General features: G+C 35.8%; 2 protein-coding genes across 7 annotated transcripts; both read right to left on the bottom strand.

Moving 5' to 3' along the window:
• Window positions 1-5,378: 5,378 nt before the first annotated feature.
• Window positions 5,379-10,208, bottom strand: LOC106380760 (nonsense-mediated mRNA decay factor SMG7). Of its 3 annotated transcripts, none has more exons than XM_013820590.3 (8): window positions 10,102-10,208; window positions 9,555-9,638; window positions 8,749-9,360; window positions 8,551-8,673; window positions 8,217-8,431; window positions 6,015-8,129; window positions 5,815-5,919; window positions 5,379-5,732 (listed from the first exon to the last, which is right to left on the bottom strand). In XM_013820590.3, exons 2-6 carry the CDS (start codon window positions 9,609-9,611, stop codon window positions 6,038-6,040), a joined length of 3,099 nt encoding a protein of 1,032 aa, XP_013676044.2. In that variant the 5' UTR covers window positions 9,612-9,638; window positions 10,102-10,208; the 3' UTR covers window positions 5,379-5,732; window positions 5,815-5,919; window positions 6,015-6,037. The 3 variants fall into 3 exon arrangements, with proteins under 3 accessions (XP_013676044.2, XP_013676045.2, XP_048602427.1); XM_013820591.3 differs by having other exon boundaries at window positions 9,555-9,611; window positions 10,102-10,206; XM_048746470.1 differs by lacking the exon at window positions 10,102-10,208 and adding an exon at window positions 9,948-9,966.
• An 843-nt stretch (window positions 10,209-11,051) lies between these two features.
• LOC106380762 (rho GTPase-activating protein 7) lies at window positions 11,052-17,098 on the bottom strand. Of its 4 annotated transcripts, none has more exons than XM_013820592.3 (22): window positions 16,749-17,098; window positions 16,043-16,079; window positions 15,823-15,899; window positions 15,657-15,727; window positions 15,505-15,583; window positions 15,274-15,403; window positions 15,066-15,185; window positions 14,900-14,977; window positions 14,780-14,835; window positions 14,634-14,703; window positions 14,458-14,545; window positions 14,109-14,355; window positions 13,796-14,020; window positions 13,039-13,368; window positions 12,877-12,926; window positions 12,671-12,731; window positions 12,521-12,604; window positions 12,323-12,433; window positions 12,071-12,240; window positions 11,926-11,998; window positions 11,648-11,836; window positions 11,052-11,526 (listed from the first exon to the last, which is right to left on the bottom strand). In XM_013820592.3, exons 1-21 carry the CDS (start codon window positions 16,812-16,814, stop codon window positions 11,675-11,677), a joined length of 2,385 nt encoding a protein of 794 aa, XP_013676046.2. In that variant the 5' UTR covers window positions 16,815-17,098; the 3' UTR covers window positions 11,052-11,526; window positions 11,648-11,674. The 4 variants fall into 4 exon arrangements, with proteins under 4 accessions (XP_013676046.2, XP_013676047.2, XP_048602425.1 ...); XM_013820593.3 differs by having other exon boundaries at window positions 11,926-11,995; window positions 16,749-17,096; XM_048746468.1 differs by having other exon boundaries at window positions 11,648-11,838; window positions 11,925-11,998; window positions 12,521-12,580; window positions 16,749-17,096.
• Window positions 17,099-17,253: the final 155 nt, after the last annotated feature.

The raw sequence follows: 17,253 nt of genomic DNA, 5'->3' as shown, positions 1-17,253 counted from the left end.
ACATTTGGAATAGAAGAAATAATAAAGTTTTTAGAAACCTGGAAATGGATCATCGGGACACCCTTAAACTGGCAGCAACGGAATCTACACTCTGGGCTGAGACACATATTTTGAATGAACAGAAGATGGTACCACATGTAAAGGGTACGACTCTTCCGTCAATTCCCGGAAGATGGTGTTTCATAAATGGATCATGGAATAAGGAGGATATTTTCTCCGGTCAAGGCTGGTTTAGTACTTTAGAAGGATTTGAGGGCTTGATGGGGGCAAGGAATGTACGAGCAACTCTATATCCCCTTTATGCAGAGATGGAAGCGCTACTATAGGCTATGGAATGTATGAGGAACTTACGACAATTTCAGGTTACGTTTGCAACGGATTGTTCTCAATTGGTGAAGATGGTTTCAGAACTAGAAGAATGACCAGCTTTTGCAAGTTATTTGAAAGATATTAAGAGCATGAAAGAGCGTTTTCTCCGATCAGAGATTATCTATATATCAAGGATGCAAAAATACAAAGGCGGATAAGCTAGCACGCAGTGCCAGAAAGCAAACGTCTTTCGTCGTTCACATGGATCAAGATTTCCCGGTGTGAATCACAGAGTCAATATGAGTCTGTAAAGTTGTTGACAAAAAAAAAGTTAACACAATTTAAACTTTTAGCGAAAATATATATATATGTGTATGCATTGAGCAGATTCGTTTCTTAGTATATTTTGTTAGCAAATAACAGTCTTGATATTGACAAAGCAGTAATAACAGATGCTCACACATGCATTATTTTGTAATGAGGATCATTTTTATTATATGGTTCTAGTTTTGTAGGCATTCTATGTTTGATTGGATTGATCTATTATTTGGGGAGGGTTTGAGGTGGTTTTGGCAATCAATATGAATGTTTTGAATAGAGTAGTATTCTCTCCGGCTACATGTATTTTTTCATTTCGGTTAGATGTAGGTTTTAGAAAATTTTAATAGTATTTTTGGTTTTTATTATTTTGTTTTAAAAATCAGTTGAGCTTATTGAATTAGTATTAATTCTAATTTAAATAATAATAAAATTATATATTTATAATAATAATAATATTATTTTTAATATATGTGACAACATAAAAACTGTCTTTCACAAAAATATTTTTTTGATACAGTAAATTTCTTCATCAGTCAATTATGATTTTGTATTTTCTAAAATTAGTATAAAAATATGCAAATGGCTGATCGCGTTAATTTCGTTGACTTCGCTCTATTTTTTGACAAGTTTAATAAATCAAACTATTTTATCTTTTCTATTGTGTATATATATTATAAGCGTTAGGAACAAATGTTTTTAACAAAAACACAAATCATTGTTTATGCTATCTCTTATAAGATATTGAACCATGAAGTCTCCTATTTTATTCATTGTTTCTTGTGTTGTTTTGTTGCTCGTTTTGAGTTATCCTGAAGGTATATATTAATATATATTATAATTAATAATCTGCGAAAAATAGATATAGCAACCTAATTTTCAATTTTCTGCATTATCAAAATAAAAACTGATTTTCTTATTTATTATATAATTTTTTTCTTTGTTGATATACAACACTAGAAGCAAAAGCTGCTCCTAACAGGTGTCAGCAGAGAAACCTTTTTCCTGGGAAATGTGGAAATGATGGAATACAAAGTTGCCTCAGGGATTTCAAAAAAAAGACCAAGAAGAGCCACATTATCGATCAATGTAGTAAATGTGAGAACCATAAGTCCCCTAATGGTTTAGTACAACGTCTATGCCATTGCAGTCACCCTTCCTCTTCTCCTTGCTTATGAATTCATTCATGGATCAATTATGGCATCCAATTTAAAAGGATATATTTTAATTTTGTTTTCTTATTAACATTTAAAGATGAATAAATTTTATAAAGATTTTAATTGAAAATTATATTTGTTGGAAATTTTAGTTATGATACTTTGACAACATTATGTTTGGATCTAAAAACTTTAAAAAAAAAATAATTTGCATTTAATCATATGATTGGTGATGGTTAGTTGATGGAACTAAAAATTTTACGAGAATCAATACTAGAATAAGTTAGTAACTATATAGAAGTACTTAATTTATTTTAAAATTAGAGATTGTTATAAAAATACATAAATGGCTTATCGCATTTTGTTTACTATTCTAATATTGATCTCTACAACTGAAATTGTTTACTATTCTAATATTGATCTCTACAATTGAAAGAAGCTTTTTAAAATTGAAACTGATAAATTATATGTAGTCTAATATGTCACAAAAGATTAAATGGGCTTGATTTGTTCATCTATGATTGTTGAATTTGATTACATGAGTTAATGAATGGTTTTGCAAGCAAAAATACAAGAAGACTATATTTTTATTGTTCTAAATTTTCAGTTTTTATAAAATTTGATGAAATTCAATTGTTTTGTGAACATTTTATTTTCTTTAATTGTTTTGTAATTTTGGATAAAATATATAAGGACAAAGATTTAAAATTTAGCTTAAGACAATATATATGTTACTCCACACTGAAGTCATGTCAAGTAATGATTTCTTTTTTTTTCGTCAAATGATTTCAGTTTTCTGAATTATAATTTTAACTAAAATTTGATCTGCGCGCCCGCGCGGCTATATTATTCAAAAATACGTTGCTATTTGTTTTTATATCACTATTTAAGATTGAACAAAAACTCGAATCCGAAGAACCAAACCGATTCCGCTCTAAAAAAGTAGTACTAAACTCGAATCAAAATTAATTAAATATCTGAATTATTCAAAATTTTGGTATTTAGAGAACTGCAACTTAATCCGATCTGAACCAAAGTATTTTGGGTATTTAAATGTATCTGAAATAGATTTATGTACTTATATATATTAATTATTTTTAGATTTAATGTACATAAAACATCCATAATATATATGATACTTTTAAGTTGATTTAAATACTTGAAAATATATATACAAATAGTCAAAAATAAATATCTAAAATAGTTAAAGTATACTTAAAACACCAAAAATACTTAAAATAATTATTGATTCTCTGTCCAAATATTTAAACCATACCAATTTATATGTTAAGTTTAGGTACTCTAACATATGTTATTCAAATTTATATGTAATATATTATTTTGTTTTAAGATTTTGGGAAATTTAGAGTATATAATGAATTTTAAAAAATCAAAAAATAGTTTAAATGGGTTATTCTAATCCAAATCGAAATCGCAAAGATATGAACCGAACCCAGACCGAAATTTAGAAATATCCGAATGGGGCTGAATTATTTGATCCCAAAAACCCGAAATCCAAACAAACTCATCCCAAACCCGAATGGGTACTCAAACGCCCACCCCTAGTCACTATTATATATCATATATGTGTCATCATATAATTAATTGTATTTTATAAGTATCATCATACAAGTAATCATATAATTAATAGTATTTTATACGTACCATCTTATAAGTAATCACATATATTATATTTTTAAAATATTATGTGAAATATAAAAATCATAATTTAAGTTGGTGTTTGAAATTAAGCTTTGTATTGTATTTTTCTTATATATATTGAAAAACATTATAATGGTTATTTGAAAATATTTTAGTAAAAATCAATTTTAAATTATTATTTTGATTTAAAATATGTATATCAAGTAACATAAGTCCATTATTTTTTTTCTTAATATACTACTATCAGTGTTTCCAAACAAGATGGTTAATTTTTTTTATTTTTTATCCATGTTGCCAAACAAAAGCTTAACTACTTTTACTTTAATAAGATAGATGTATATGTAACCGAAGCTGGTTCGAAAAAACAAAAAATGAATGCAATAACCATATACCCAAATAAAGCCTTTTTCAAAAAAAAAAAAAAAAAAAAAACCATATACCCAAATAATAGTGTGTAGAGCGTTTTTAAGGCATGACAACAATAGTTTCTTCTTTTTAAAGATGAAGCACAAGTGATGAAAAAGATAAACCATATCTGGGAATGTCTAAGCAAATGGATTTCTTCCAGCGATTGCAACATCACCTTGTTCTGCTGGATTCCTACATCCATGTTATGCAATAAGTCAAACGAAAGCACCTATCGGATTATCGAACAAATCACATCTTCATTCATTGCATAGAAGAAGAAGAGCCATACAACTCTTTCATAAAATCAAAGATGCTTGCCCTGCCATGCAATGCTAAGCCACCTGCATCATCAGTTTCTCAAGGAGTTACAGTATAACCTCTATAAATTAATAATGTTGAGACTTTGAAATTTTATTAATTTATAGAGATATTAATTTACAAAAATTTTCATATTTAGATTTATTATTTTAAGATATATTTATTCTAAGATAAGAAAAATATTTGATTTTTCGTATACACATTAATTGTTATTTTTTGAAATTTGACATTTATATTAATTTTTTTATATTATTTGGTGTATATAATACATATCGCATAGAACTTAATCTGATTTTAAATATAATATTACTAAATCTCATCAAAAATATATTAAGTGTTAAGAAAATATAAAAATAATTTCATTGTGAATATAAAACAAACAATATAGTAATATGTTTTTACTTATATAAAATATGTCTACATATAAATTATTAATTTATAATTTTAATGGGACCATAGACTTACATAGAATTTTTTTTAAAAGTTATTATTTTATTATTTTATCGATTTGTGTCATATTTTAAACCGGTCCAAGTTGGGACCGGCAAAATTTATTAATTTATAGAAAATATTAATTTATAGAGTATTAATTTATAGAGGTTATAACTTTACAGGGTGATATTACATGGAAGAGTCCATAGATTTGTTCATTTATTTCCATATCAAATCCGACAAACATATATTGGGTGAAAACCAAACTCAATTCTCGTTTGTAATGCATGAAAACTTCCTCGTGAAGAGCTTCCACGTACGTAGGAAAGCAGTATATATGTCTCATTATCTAATGCAACGATCGATGATTGTTTCAGTGAAACCATGCAGTTGAAAGACGACATGGCTGAAAGATTACCTGTCGGACTCTCACAGGCTTGAACAACGTACGGATAGTCGTTGACAAATGAAGTGTGGGTGTAGGGAGTGTGAAGACTTGGCTCATTAAAATTCTTTTATTTTCTGCTAACACCGTAACACGGGTTTTCATAGGTTGATTGGTGAACAAAACAAAAGATAGAGAGATTAGGAGTGTTTTCACCGTTCTTTCAGTATAGTTTTGGGGGGGGGTTTTCTCTTGTAAATTCTCTCTCTAAACTATAAAAGCACACGCTGCTCTGTTTCTATTAAAAAGATGCTATCATTTGATGTTTGAACTGCAAACAACACTAATGGTTAGGAGCAGGTTGTTGAACAAAGTAAGAAGGGTGTGAATAAGAGAAACGTCTTTTATTCAATCCCACTTGCAGAGTTTTGACACGACTTATGATGTTCAACTTAAGAGAGAAAGATTCGAAGAACACACACAACAAATGAGGCAAGGCAAAGCAACCCAAGATCGAAAGATTCGCCGCAAGAAAACAGCTAAACATTATTCGCAAGAAAATAAATACAAGAGGATAAAAGTGTGCTTCATCCAGAGCGAGAGCTTATTCAATCATATGGTCTTTAACATCTCCACTCCAAGTAGCAAGAGAAAGGCACTTTCTTAACTCCTATCAAATTCCCAGAAACCATTCATTCTTGTTACCATACATCTCCTTCACAAACATGAGCTGTGTCCTGAATCTATCATCAATAAGCAATTCCTTGTTCAGACACGTTTAGGCAATTTATACTAGCCATTAAGCAAGGGTGAAAAAGGACAAACCTGTCAGGTAGGAAGCGCCCCACAAGAAGCCAAGGCTACAAACACTCCAACAAGAGAGACTTCAACAGAACGAGGCTAAGTTGGAGTTAGGTAGCAGACACTCACCTGAATCATTTCCAATTAACACCACACGAATAAGAGCTTTCAATAATGCAAATGAGCTTTCAATAATGCAAATGAGCTTTAATGCCTGCTCTTACCGTGTTACTCTTCCATTGTGATTTCACACAAAGCGACGACTCGACCAACTGGGCTGTCCTTGATTTTGATCGGGGAGTTGAGCTGATTGATCGTTGTCTCTCTGAGGATGCTGAGCATAAGGAAATTCTGCTTGTGTCTGTGATGATGGAGCTTGTTTTCCAGGGAACGGAAAGGTGGCAGGCCCGTTCAATCCATTGCCGGTACCCATGTGCTCTGGTTTCCCAGGAGATGCGTAATTCAAAGAACCGTTGAAACCGGTGCCTCGAGAAGATTGGCCTTGGTATCCATCCAACCAGCTGTAATCATCAACCTGTGGATTGTTGCCAGACATATCCGGACCAGGTGCTGCCTCCTTTACCAGCTTAGAGGGGACATAGTTAAACCCAGGTGGAGGGCCGAGATGCCTGGAGGCTCTAACGATTGGATTTTTTCTCGCTAATGAAGACTGCACACCCAGGCCATCAGCAATAACTCCATTGATATTGGGCGGCAACACAGCTTCGGGTGTTCGGGACTGAGAATATGGCATACCACCCATACCGTTGACATTGAAAGACTGGTGGATCGGCAATGAGTGTGCAGGGTAATAGGAAAATCCCTGATTTCCTTGCATCTCGTTCCTCATCACAAGACCATTACCCATCTGAGCAAAACCAGATAGGCTCCTAGCAGCTTCATTTGGGAACCAGTTGCTACCACTAAGGGAAGTAGATTGTGACTGGGCCGGTGCAACATGTGAAACCTGTCCCTGAGTTTGTTGAAAGTGCACAGTCTGTGATTGATGTGGTTGAAGTTGTGAGACCTGTGATTGATGTGGTTGAAGTCGTGCAGAAGCCAGCGATTGAGCTTGCTGAGGATGCACTGCTTGTGTCTGAGGTTGTTGCAACTGTATACCTTGAGTCTGGGTTGACGGAAGAAGATGTCCCAGAAGATTAGAACCGACAGACGCAGACACTTGAACAGCTGCGTTGCCTCTTGCCTGCTGAAGCATGTTTCCTTGAAAAGCTGCATCTGAAACACTCAGAGCGTTTAAGTCTTCTCTCATAGCAGCAACTTGATCAGGTTTCCTGAAGCCTCCGCTAGGAACTTGATCAGGATTCCTCAAGCCTCCATTGGGAACATAGCTTTGGTCAGAAGACCCATTCCTCTTCTCAGTAACTAGAGGCTTGAAAACAATTTCTTCTTCTTCATCATCATCATCCTCACCCAAGTAAATCTGCTGATCTCGGTGCGTCACTGGCGTATTATGGTTCATCATTGCTTGGTTATCTTGTAACGCATTATCAGCTTCAGGTGGGCTTGAACGGGAATCCAGCAAGTCACCCGGCGGTTTAACACCAGCAAGAAACTTCTTCTTCTTTGAATCAAAATAAACACAATTCTGATCAACCTTGATCACACTGGTCAATGCTTTCCCTGCTGCTAGGATCCTCTTAATACGAGCTTTCTTTTCCTTGGGCCCTTCAGTTCCTAAGGAATGTTTTCTTGAGAAATCGAGAATAGTCTGAGCTGGAAGCAATGGCAAGAACCCTCTTAGTTCATAGTCCTCCCACAGTGCAAGTCGGTTTTCAGTTTCTCGTTCATCATACATGCTCATGTTTGAGAAGCAAGTCTCATCTTCGACATCATCAATATACATGGGCCCAAGCGACAAGATTCTATTGAAGAAGGCAACACACTGGTTCCAAAATCTGTTTCTCACAGCAGCCAGTCTTTCATCCGGATCACTTCCCGATGCAATATCAGGACAACAGGCCAACCATTCAACAAAAACTAAGACACCAGGCAAGAAATAACTTGACGAAGGATCACGCAGTTGCGCACACTGCTCTATTACGTGTCCAAGTAACTCAAAACTTGCTGTTAAGGAGTTTCTAGCAGGCTCCACACGCTGTACAATTTGGGCATATGACTGACCCTCTGTCTCTTTCTTAGGGTATGTCCCTTTCTTAAGGTTATGGGCGCTAAATATAAGAATTGTCACGAGTCTAACAATGAATAGTGCGCTGTCACCGGTGTCTTTGCCAAAACCCAGCTCTTCCATTAAGCTTGAAGAAATCAGCTCTCGTAGACTGATGCTAGTGGAAGCAAGAACATCAAAGAATGTCTCCAGGCTGACAAAGACGAGTGATAAATGTTATACACGAGAGCCAGTAACAGAATCTAGAACAAACTAATATTAGAAATAAAGAGAAAATTACCTTGTTCGGGTGAAAAGAATCCCGTTGAGACGAACAAATCTAATGCAGAATGCTTTGAGCATCTCATTTGCGCTAGTTACTTTATCCTTCTCAGGAACAGAAGCCACGTTCGCATCTTCCGATGATTTGTCTTCGCCTTTACCTCTTCCTTTACCATTCGGCTTTGTAGATGAGTCTTTGGAAGCCGCAAGCAACTGGGCATAACTCTGACGATTCTGCTTAACCGTACAAAGAGGTAAAGTCACATTATATTTGAGTACTAAGAAAGCGAGAGAGGACAATGGCTATAATCCTAAGCCACTGAGATATTTAAAACATAATTTTGTTAGTTAACCTTTTCAAAAGCAACAATCAAGTTGTCACGGGCAGTGGGGAAAGGACTCTCCACAGCCAAGCTCCGGAAGTAACGATACGTTGCTGCAAACTCATCCGCCGAATAAGAAGCAATTATAGCAAGCTGAGACATTAAGTTAATCTAATAAGAAAAACTGTACATAGCTAATACAAAGATCTCATCAGAAAGAGAGAGAACCTGATGATGTGGGTTTCCACTTGCTGGCAATAGAGAAGCTGCTTGCAAATAGTAACCCGAAGCAGCAGCATACTCTCGGTTCTTGGAATCTCCTCCCTCTCCATACAATCCTTTGTAACGAGCAAGATCACCAAGGTATATTAAGCAACGGTGACAAGACACCAAGCCTTTTTTAACTTGAGCCAGCTTCTTCCCATCCTTATCAGCCAAATTTTGACTCTCTTGATCCTCGGAAAAGTAACCCAAGGGAAGACCATACTTCGATCTGATTTTTAAGATCATCTCATGGTAAAACCCAGTTGCTTCCGAAAGGAAAGTTCTGAACCTCAGCTTGACCCTCGCGACTCGTTCGGGTATAGAAGGACCCTTTGCATTCTGAGCCGCACCGGAGCTACCAGAGGCCAAGACAGCGTTGATGTTTGATCTATATTCCTCAATCCGTTTGTAATGCAACTGCCAAAGCGCAAACTCAATGGTGTGCTGCTCGGAGAAAGCATGATCTTCAAGAACGATTGCTTCGTAATTCTCTCGAATTTGCTGCCACAAATTGGGGTCAGACGTCGGGGTCCTAGACTGTGCAGCCTTCCTACGCTTGGCTTCCAACTCAATAGTCTGCAAAGAATGCATTTATTGTCACTATAAAGAGGTCTACAAAACCATAGCCTCAAGTACAGAGACAAAACGGCCTTTATGACCCTACGATGAGCTAAAGACGAACTGATACAGCCTCCATTGTAAAAAAAACTACTCCAAAAAACAATGATAGAGGCAAATTAACAGAGTAATTAAAGTAAGAGAAGGAGGACCTTATCGAATAGGGACTGGGCTCGCTCCCATGGCGAGGAAGCAGTCTTTTTATCCATCTGCAAAGTCTCAAAATTGTCAACGACCTGAAATAAATAAATAAATAAATAAAAAGGTAGAATCTCAGGCAAAACCTATGCTTGTGTTCTTCCTATCTACACCAAAACCAGAGAAAGCAATTTCATACTAGTTATAAGAAGCTGAGTTCAAGTCAAAACCTTGAATAGAGAAAACAAGACCCTTTACAGATAACATTCGATCGTACAAGTGATCAACCAGAGATATTGACAAATCTAAAAAAAAATCTTAAAATCTACCGGAAAAAATAATCAGAAAAAAAAAACAAAAATCAGGAACCAACCCTAAAAGTCTATACGTCTATGAATCTACGTTACCCATAATCATGACTAAAAATTCGGCGAACGAGGAGGGTAATCAAAGCAGAATCAGCATCAATTTTGTAAAAAAAAAGGGGGAAAAAACAAGCAAGAGCGAAATCTCGTGAAATAGGAAGAGAGAAAAGACAAGGATATATAAACTCAATTTTACCAGATCTGCGAATGGCTATGCGACCATGACCATCGGTGAGAGGTAGAGAAGCTAGGGTTTTTTTTTTCCAACAAAGGACGGTGATGTATATTTGTCAAGGTCAGACTTTTCCTTAGTATATATATATATACGAGACAGAAAAAAAATAGTGAACGAGGGAAATTAAGCTTTGACGACGTCGTTTCTTAGTCTTTTCCTTTTCTCCCATAGTTTTCTTTTTTCCACCGTCTATTTTACTTTTTACTTTCTTCAGTTATGAATTTTTTGAAAAAAATTTGCCTACACAAAAATATATTTAAGAGACAAAAAAAAGAGAGGAAATTCCAAGCCTACATACAAATAAAAGCTCTGTAAATTCATAATGTTGAGATTATGATAATTTATTAATTTATGAAGTTTTTAATTTAAAGATACTTTCCTTGTTTAGATTTATCTTTTAAAATATAATTTTATTTTTTTTGACAAAAATATATAAATATACTTTTGTTTAGAAATTTTTTGTTGGTCATGGTATTATATTTACAAAATTTATAGATTTGGATTTCATCTATTTATTAGATTGTTTGACATATTTTATATATAGTGAATACATATAATATAGCATACAATTCACTTTTATATGTTGTTCAACAAAATAAAATATAAAATTAGAGATGAAGTTTATTTTGAAGAAAATAAACAACAAAATGCTTTGTATATGTTTATATAATTTTTATATATTAGTTATTACTTTATAATTTTAATAAAATCATATATTTATCTAAAAATTTTAAAATATTATTATTCTATTATCTTATCAATGTGTCATATTTTAAATTTCTCCAACTTAGAACACAATAAATTTATTTGTTTATTAATTTATAGAGTTTATGCTACACTAATATCAACTTTTCAAAAGAAATCAGATCACAATAGTTTAGTTGGAGACTAAACCGTCAAGACCATGTATATACAGCGTTTAATACTCGGGGACTTTCACTTAATTTCCTGCTCAAGGGACCACCAACATGTATGTTAACACTTATGAACAAAACCAATCTCACATAAGAATATGTTGTATTATACAAAAAAAAAGAAGGAAGAGTTTTTATATACACACAAGATAGTTGCACAAAGAATGAGGTCATTGTCGTCTTCGCAGTAGAAAATGAGCAGAACAAACATTATTCCATCACCAAAAGCATATACAGAGCAAACTCAGACTTTTCTTTACTCTTTCCCATGTTGTTAGTTCCATGGTGGAGAAGATGGCCGGTGTATGAAATCTTGAGAAGAAGAAGACGTGCCGTAGTTGAGATCCAGGCTCTGCAGCTGCTCCATTAGCTGCGAACGTCTCTCCTTGAAGAAATCAAGTCGAGTTGTTAACTCTACCAAAGCTGCTGATGCAGCCGCAGACGGATGATTAACCCTTGGGTACTCTGTTATCTGCCAAACAAAAACATTCATTTTTCAAGCATGTTACTAGTGTGCCTTGTCATTGACTAAAAACATGTTTCCTCACAATTTCTAAAGGCAGAGAAGCAGTCATGCATGTGGAAGAACTTACATCTAATGCTCTTGAAGTCGACGGCACTCAGGGAGAATCTATGCCTGAGAAATTGTCTATAGACATCTTTCCGGAGTCTTCGCTGCTTTTTGATTCTGGTGTTTGCTTACGAGATGGTTGCCTGCTATTACCAACACCAAAAGATCCGGCTCCTTTACTATTTCTCCAATCCGCTCCCAGCACACTCTCCTGTAGGTCAAACAATAAAACTCTATTGGTTTTAATCTTAACTATGAAAGACGGTGATCAATGTGACAGAAACATAAGTAACAAACTACCTCGTGTCTTTGTTTTCTTTCATGATTTACGAAGGCAAGAGTGGAATCAAAATCTTGCTGTAGAAACCTTCTGCTGAAATACACAACATAGTATTAGAGCAAAAATTTAGATAGTGAGGAAAGTAGAGATAGTGATACAACTCACTTTTGAAGATTGTGATTCTGGAGATAATGATGATTATCGCGCGCGTCTGAGAAAGAACCTAAGTTAGTCTGACGTTGCTGGTTAAGCTGCTGGTGAAGCTCTGCGACTTTCTGCTTCAGCCTGGCAACATCAGCCTCCGCAAGAGCAATTTCCTCAAGCTCAGCCCTCGTCTTCAAATGTACATGGATGGTTAAGTATTTTAACTAAATGTTCTGAAGAAAGATATCATTTCCATATAAATGTAATACTTACTTTAGAATCCACACCATGTGAGCTGAAATGTCCAGAAGACATGCTCAAACCAACCTCCAGTGCTGCTCGGAGATCTCTCTCGGCTTGCAACTGCTCTTGTAATCTTGATACCTATAATTAGTATTCGCCCATCAAACCAGAAGAAGATTTATTTGACATTAGGATTAATTGTTGTAGAGAGAAGGGATTCATATATACATCTTGTTCAAGCGAAAAACGACGTTCATGCAGTGCTTGCTTCCTTCTCTCTAAGCTAGCCTGTAATATTGCATTACCTCTGGCCTATAAACAATAATATTGACCCGTGTTAATGACTTTATGAAGTCAGAAAATGAGTTGATTGATTACCTCCTTTGCAATTCGTTGTCGCAGTTCATTTTTCGCAGTCTCGAGTCTCTGTATAGCAAGCCTACAAACAATTGATGAATCAAATGTCAACTGATTCAAGCCAAAGAGATGGAGAAGTAGAATACAATACTGCATAGATCAACAACATAGAAAGAAACATATATGCATGTACTTATGTGTAATACAGCCAAGAGTGAAAGTCTTACTCGTCTTCTCCTGAAGAATCAAAAGATCCATCTGTGGATAGCTTTCTGGCCTGTGACAAACAAAGAGCAAAGAACAATTTATATGATTCTGCAAGAGTTTTGTATCAGGCATCCAATTATACTTATAAGAACTATTTGATCAAGATAAGCAAAAACACATACACTGCCTCGACCCCAGAATGTTGAGCGCTTTGTATGAACAGACGAGGGAGTGCTCTTATTCACGGATTTCTCACTTGATGATTCAAGACCAGGAGAAGCAAAAGTACTTCCATGAGTGAGTTCATTAAGGACCTTCCCGGTTTGATAAGACTCGGTAACATTTACAAGACGTGAGTTTGTTGGATCATCACGTAGCTGCTCTCCAGCTTGTTGATCCGTGGAGTTGACAAAAGGATTTCTCACAAGATGATCTATTCGTACGTTTGAATTACGTATTGGACCATTTGTCTCTCTCGGTGATTCAATATCAGAGTCATCAGCAACGAATCCCTACAAAAAAAAGTATTCAGCAATCATGAAATAATTAGTTTTTCTAGACTCTAATTCATTAGAAAAATAGCAGGAATAAGATACATCATGGTTCTAAAATCGGTTTAGGCGGCAAATTGGTCTCAGCCGAAATGATTTTCTTAAAATCTTTATATGACTCAAATCGGTTTAAACCATTCTAAATCGATTAAATCGATTAAACCGTTAAATTAATTAATAAAGTTAGTACAAATCCATATATTTGTCTAATTTGTTTTATTTTGTATATCTAATTTTGATAAGTCATCAAAATAATTTAATAATTAAAATCAAAACAAGAATATCTTATATAAATGTAAAAGATATATAAAACAAAACAATACTTTGGCATAGATACGTGAGTGCATTGAAGGAAGAGAGCGCTCAGACTCGGCTAAGGAGAACTAACCTTGTATTCATAGAGATCGCTGCATGTGCCTGCGCTGCTCTCACTCATTTTCCCACTCAACGCACGCTCATTATCATCATCATCATCATCTGTCACTGGTTCTACTTCCTTCTCTTCATTACGGTATTCATTTTTCAGATTGTTATCATCATCACTAGAATCATCAGGCCCACTGTTTCCAATATGTGACTCGGTTGAAATGGAACATCTTTGAATATTTTCTTCCTGAAAAAAAATTGCAGATAGGCATATAAGAGAAATACAACATCAATCAAATTCTGAATGGGACTATCTGAGAGCTGTCTTGTCTTACATCGAAAATACTTCCGTAATCCTCCAGGAGAGTGGTAATGATGGCTTGAGCGTTATTGGCAGCATTAGCAGCAGCAAGAAGCTGAGCAGAGTTGTCTTCACCACTATCATCAAATTCGTCCTCTAGATCACATTCACCAGCGAGTAGAGGACGTAAGAGGAGGGGAGCCATGCAAGCAGCCACGGCAGATGGGCTCATTCGGTTTTCGTGGGAATGAGATGAGATGGTATGCATCATTTTCAAAATCCTGAAGAGTACAACCCGAATATGTAAGGGTTAAAGAAAACTGTTAGCAGTCAGATTCAGCTATTGGCTCTAAACAGACCAGAAGAGAGATCTGGTAACATACCGTTGTAGTAGACGTCTATTAGGTTCAGGAAACGTTTCCGCCATAGCAGAGCGCAATGAACTAATGCGAGCCTCCTTAGACTCGATTCCTGATCCAGCAAAACCAATTAAAAGGAGTTTCAGTAAGATGTCCACTCCACAAGTATGAAGGAAGTAGAAGGAGGTAAGGGAGCTCACTGTAAGCTTCCAGCAGGGCAGTGCAACAAGATGCTGAAACCGGAGAAGAAGGCAACTCCCTCAACACATGCTGCAAGTGAAATGAAATTACCTTAGAATTTTAACAATGCGTAAGTTAACAAAATAAGAAGTTGAGAAGAAACTACCTTTATGCAGTCTCCAATAACATGTGGATCTTCATCGAAACTGAACTCAGTTTTGCCTACGTATTGTTTGGAGATGAACAAGGATGACAAGATGTGCTTAAAATTTAATTGGATAGATACCTTGTTCATATTCTTGAACTCTACGTTCCACCTCCTCCACATCAGCAGACTGTCTTAATATTCCTTCAATTTTGGTTCCTGAGGAGACAAAAGACAGCAAACTGATACCATTTAGGAAAGACCAGGCAATCAATAAAGCATGCTGATATTTTCCTCAAGAACTTACCATAGTTCTCAATAAACTGAAGAGCTTTCTCGAGGAACGATGGGCGTCCATCAATATCTTCAAGAGCAAGTAAGATTGGTCTTCCAACTACCAATGATTTTAATGGACGCTTATCCCGCCCTAGCAATAAATGAAAAAATGTGTATTGATGTGAGATGCTTAGGCTAAAGATGTAACATGGATTAGAACAAACATTGATGAAAGGAACCTTCGCTGGCCACGTTAGTTTCAGGACGGAATATTCCATTATGACCCATGCTGAGTGTTGCATTAGGGGCATGCGCAAGAGCCTGCTCAAGGGAAGTTTTCCACTCGCACAAATCGTCATATGTCTCAGCCTGCATTATCCAAGTTGGTCGCAAATAGAGAAGTTAACAATAGAACAAAGATCGTTATTATAGAGTATGTGTTTCAAAATTTGGTGCTTTTGCTTAAGCACCTTAAGAGTGAAAGCTCTTCCATCACGCCCATCAGGAAACAATACGGTCAACAACTTCTTATCCTCTCGCACCACAACACTGAAAACAAAAATTAACTGTAAGTTGAATATCATGAAGTTTTCTAATCAATTAGTTATATTATTTGTCATACCTTCCAGAGTTATTTAAGTCGATACCACCCAGAGTTATGTTAACTTCACCACCCTTTTGTGGTAGCGTACCCTGTGAACATTTAGTATACAATTCTCATGAATCTTATAATACTGAAACAGAGTAAGTCAACTACACAGAACCAAATCAATAATGGAAATACTAACAGGGTCATTTTTGAAGAAGACCAAAGAAGAACGTGTGAGTATGAACCAGCGTTTCTTCCAAGACGTCCAACCCAATCCTATTGAGCAAAAGAAATGCCAAAATAAAAAACGTTAAATGCACTATGGCATCCCAATAGCACAGGGAACTGAACAAGTGAACGAACATAAGTGAAATGTGACAACTTTAATAGAAGATTGGGACACAAGGATGGATGGATACCTTTCGAAGATATGAAAAGTGGACCACTCTTATAAACCTGTCAAATAATTGCGAGTTTACATAAATATTAGTAACAGTCAGCAGCTTAGTTATAAAATTTTACATTTCGAAAACTATTTAAGAATATTTCATATTGGGTACCAGACATCCAAAAATACTCAATCAGCCAATTAAACACCCTCACACATCTGTCATGGGTGATATTTCTATTAAACTGAGAAACTACTTCCCTGGATACTGTTTTGTGTAAATTTTACAACTTCAACCAAGAGTAAACCACCCATCTCCCTAATACCTCTGTCTATACGGCTCTTCCAGTTCTAACAAATCACTAAGTACTCATAACACAGTTATATTATATACCTCCCACCAGCACGGATATAAGAGTGTTTGGCTAAAAAAAAGCACAGGAGCAATCACGGACTTAAAAGAACACAAGGAACAGCTAATCAGAGCGTGTCACACTACTAATCAAAAGCGCTGTGTATCATGAGATTCCTAGAAGAACCAATGTCTGATACTCTAATGTGGAGAATACAATCTACCAAACTCCAATCGTATACAATAAGACACTTGTCCTTTTAAGCAAAATTCTAGAGTCCCTCGTAACCGAAATTCAGACAACTAACTAAACCCTTGAAACATAACTAAACAATAACTATGAAATGAATTAAAATGTATAGCGAGAAAAGAAGCCTCCATTTACCGTATTAGAAGCAGCAGCAGCAGCACCTCGAGGCCGCTCCAAAGCAGCTAAAGAAGAAGCCTCCATTGCCTCGCCAGCATAATCCCAGATCCAGCCTCGAATTGCTAGGGTTTCGATAGAAATAGCAACCAACAATCTCCCAAAACCTAATCTCCTCCTCCGAGAAATTGAAGAATTTACAACAGTGCCGACGCCAATTAACCGTTGCTGAATTCTTCCGTCGCGAGATGTAAGAGCAGAAGATGATTTTAGGTGTTAGATAGAGGAAAGAAGAAGGGACATTGCTTTCCAGCTACTTCTGCTGTGTAATGAGAGAGAGAGAAGGAGAGAGATTGGGAGGGGCCATGAGTGTCGGAGAAGTCACGGGTCGGGTCTTGTTCGTATTTAAATCGATTCAACCAATCACTGTGCTCCACCTAGGCAACAGCTGGTAATGATCCTCTTTCCGGATTAGGTGCTGCGTTTAGTTTAGTTCCCACTCGTTACGACTCCCTTGTAAACGCAT

Source organism: Brassica napus, chromosome C2 (genome assembly GCF_020379485.1).
Source record: "Brassica napus cultivar Da-Ae chromosome C2, Da-Ae, whole genome shotgun sequence".
Classification (NCBI taxonomy): domain Eukaryota; kingdom Viridiplantae; phylum Streptophyta; class Magnoliopsida; order Brassicales; family Brassicaceae; genus Brassica; species Brassica napus.
This window is presented reverse-complemented; position numbering and strand designations above follow the sequence as displayed.

Coding starts and splice junctions, on each gene's coding strand:
- LOC106380762 (XM_013820592.3), bottom strand. CDS start 16,814: ATGGAGGCTTCTTCTTTAGCTGCTTTGGAGCGGCCTCGAGGTGCTGCT. Junction 12,241..12,322: donor CACATGGTGTGGATTCTAAA/GTAAGTATTACA, acceptor GTACATTTGAAG/ACGAGGGCTGAGCTTGAGGA. Junction 11,837..11,925: donor AAAGAAAACAAAGACACGAG/GTAGTTTGTTAC, acceptor TTTGACCTACAG/GAGAGTGTGCTGGGAGCGGA.
- LOC106380760 (XM_013820590.3), bottom strand. CDS start 9,611: ATGGATAAAAAGACTGCTTCCTCGCCATGGGAGCGAGCCCAGTCCCTA. Junction 8,674..8,748: donor GTGGAAACCCACATCATCAG/GTTCTCTCTCTT, acceptor TTAATGTCTCAG/CTTGCTATAATTGCTTCTTA. Junction 8,432..8,550: donor TGATTGTTGCTTTTGAAAAG/GTTAACTAACAA, acceptor ACGGTTAAGCAG/AATCGTCAGAGTTATGCCCA.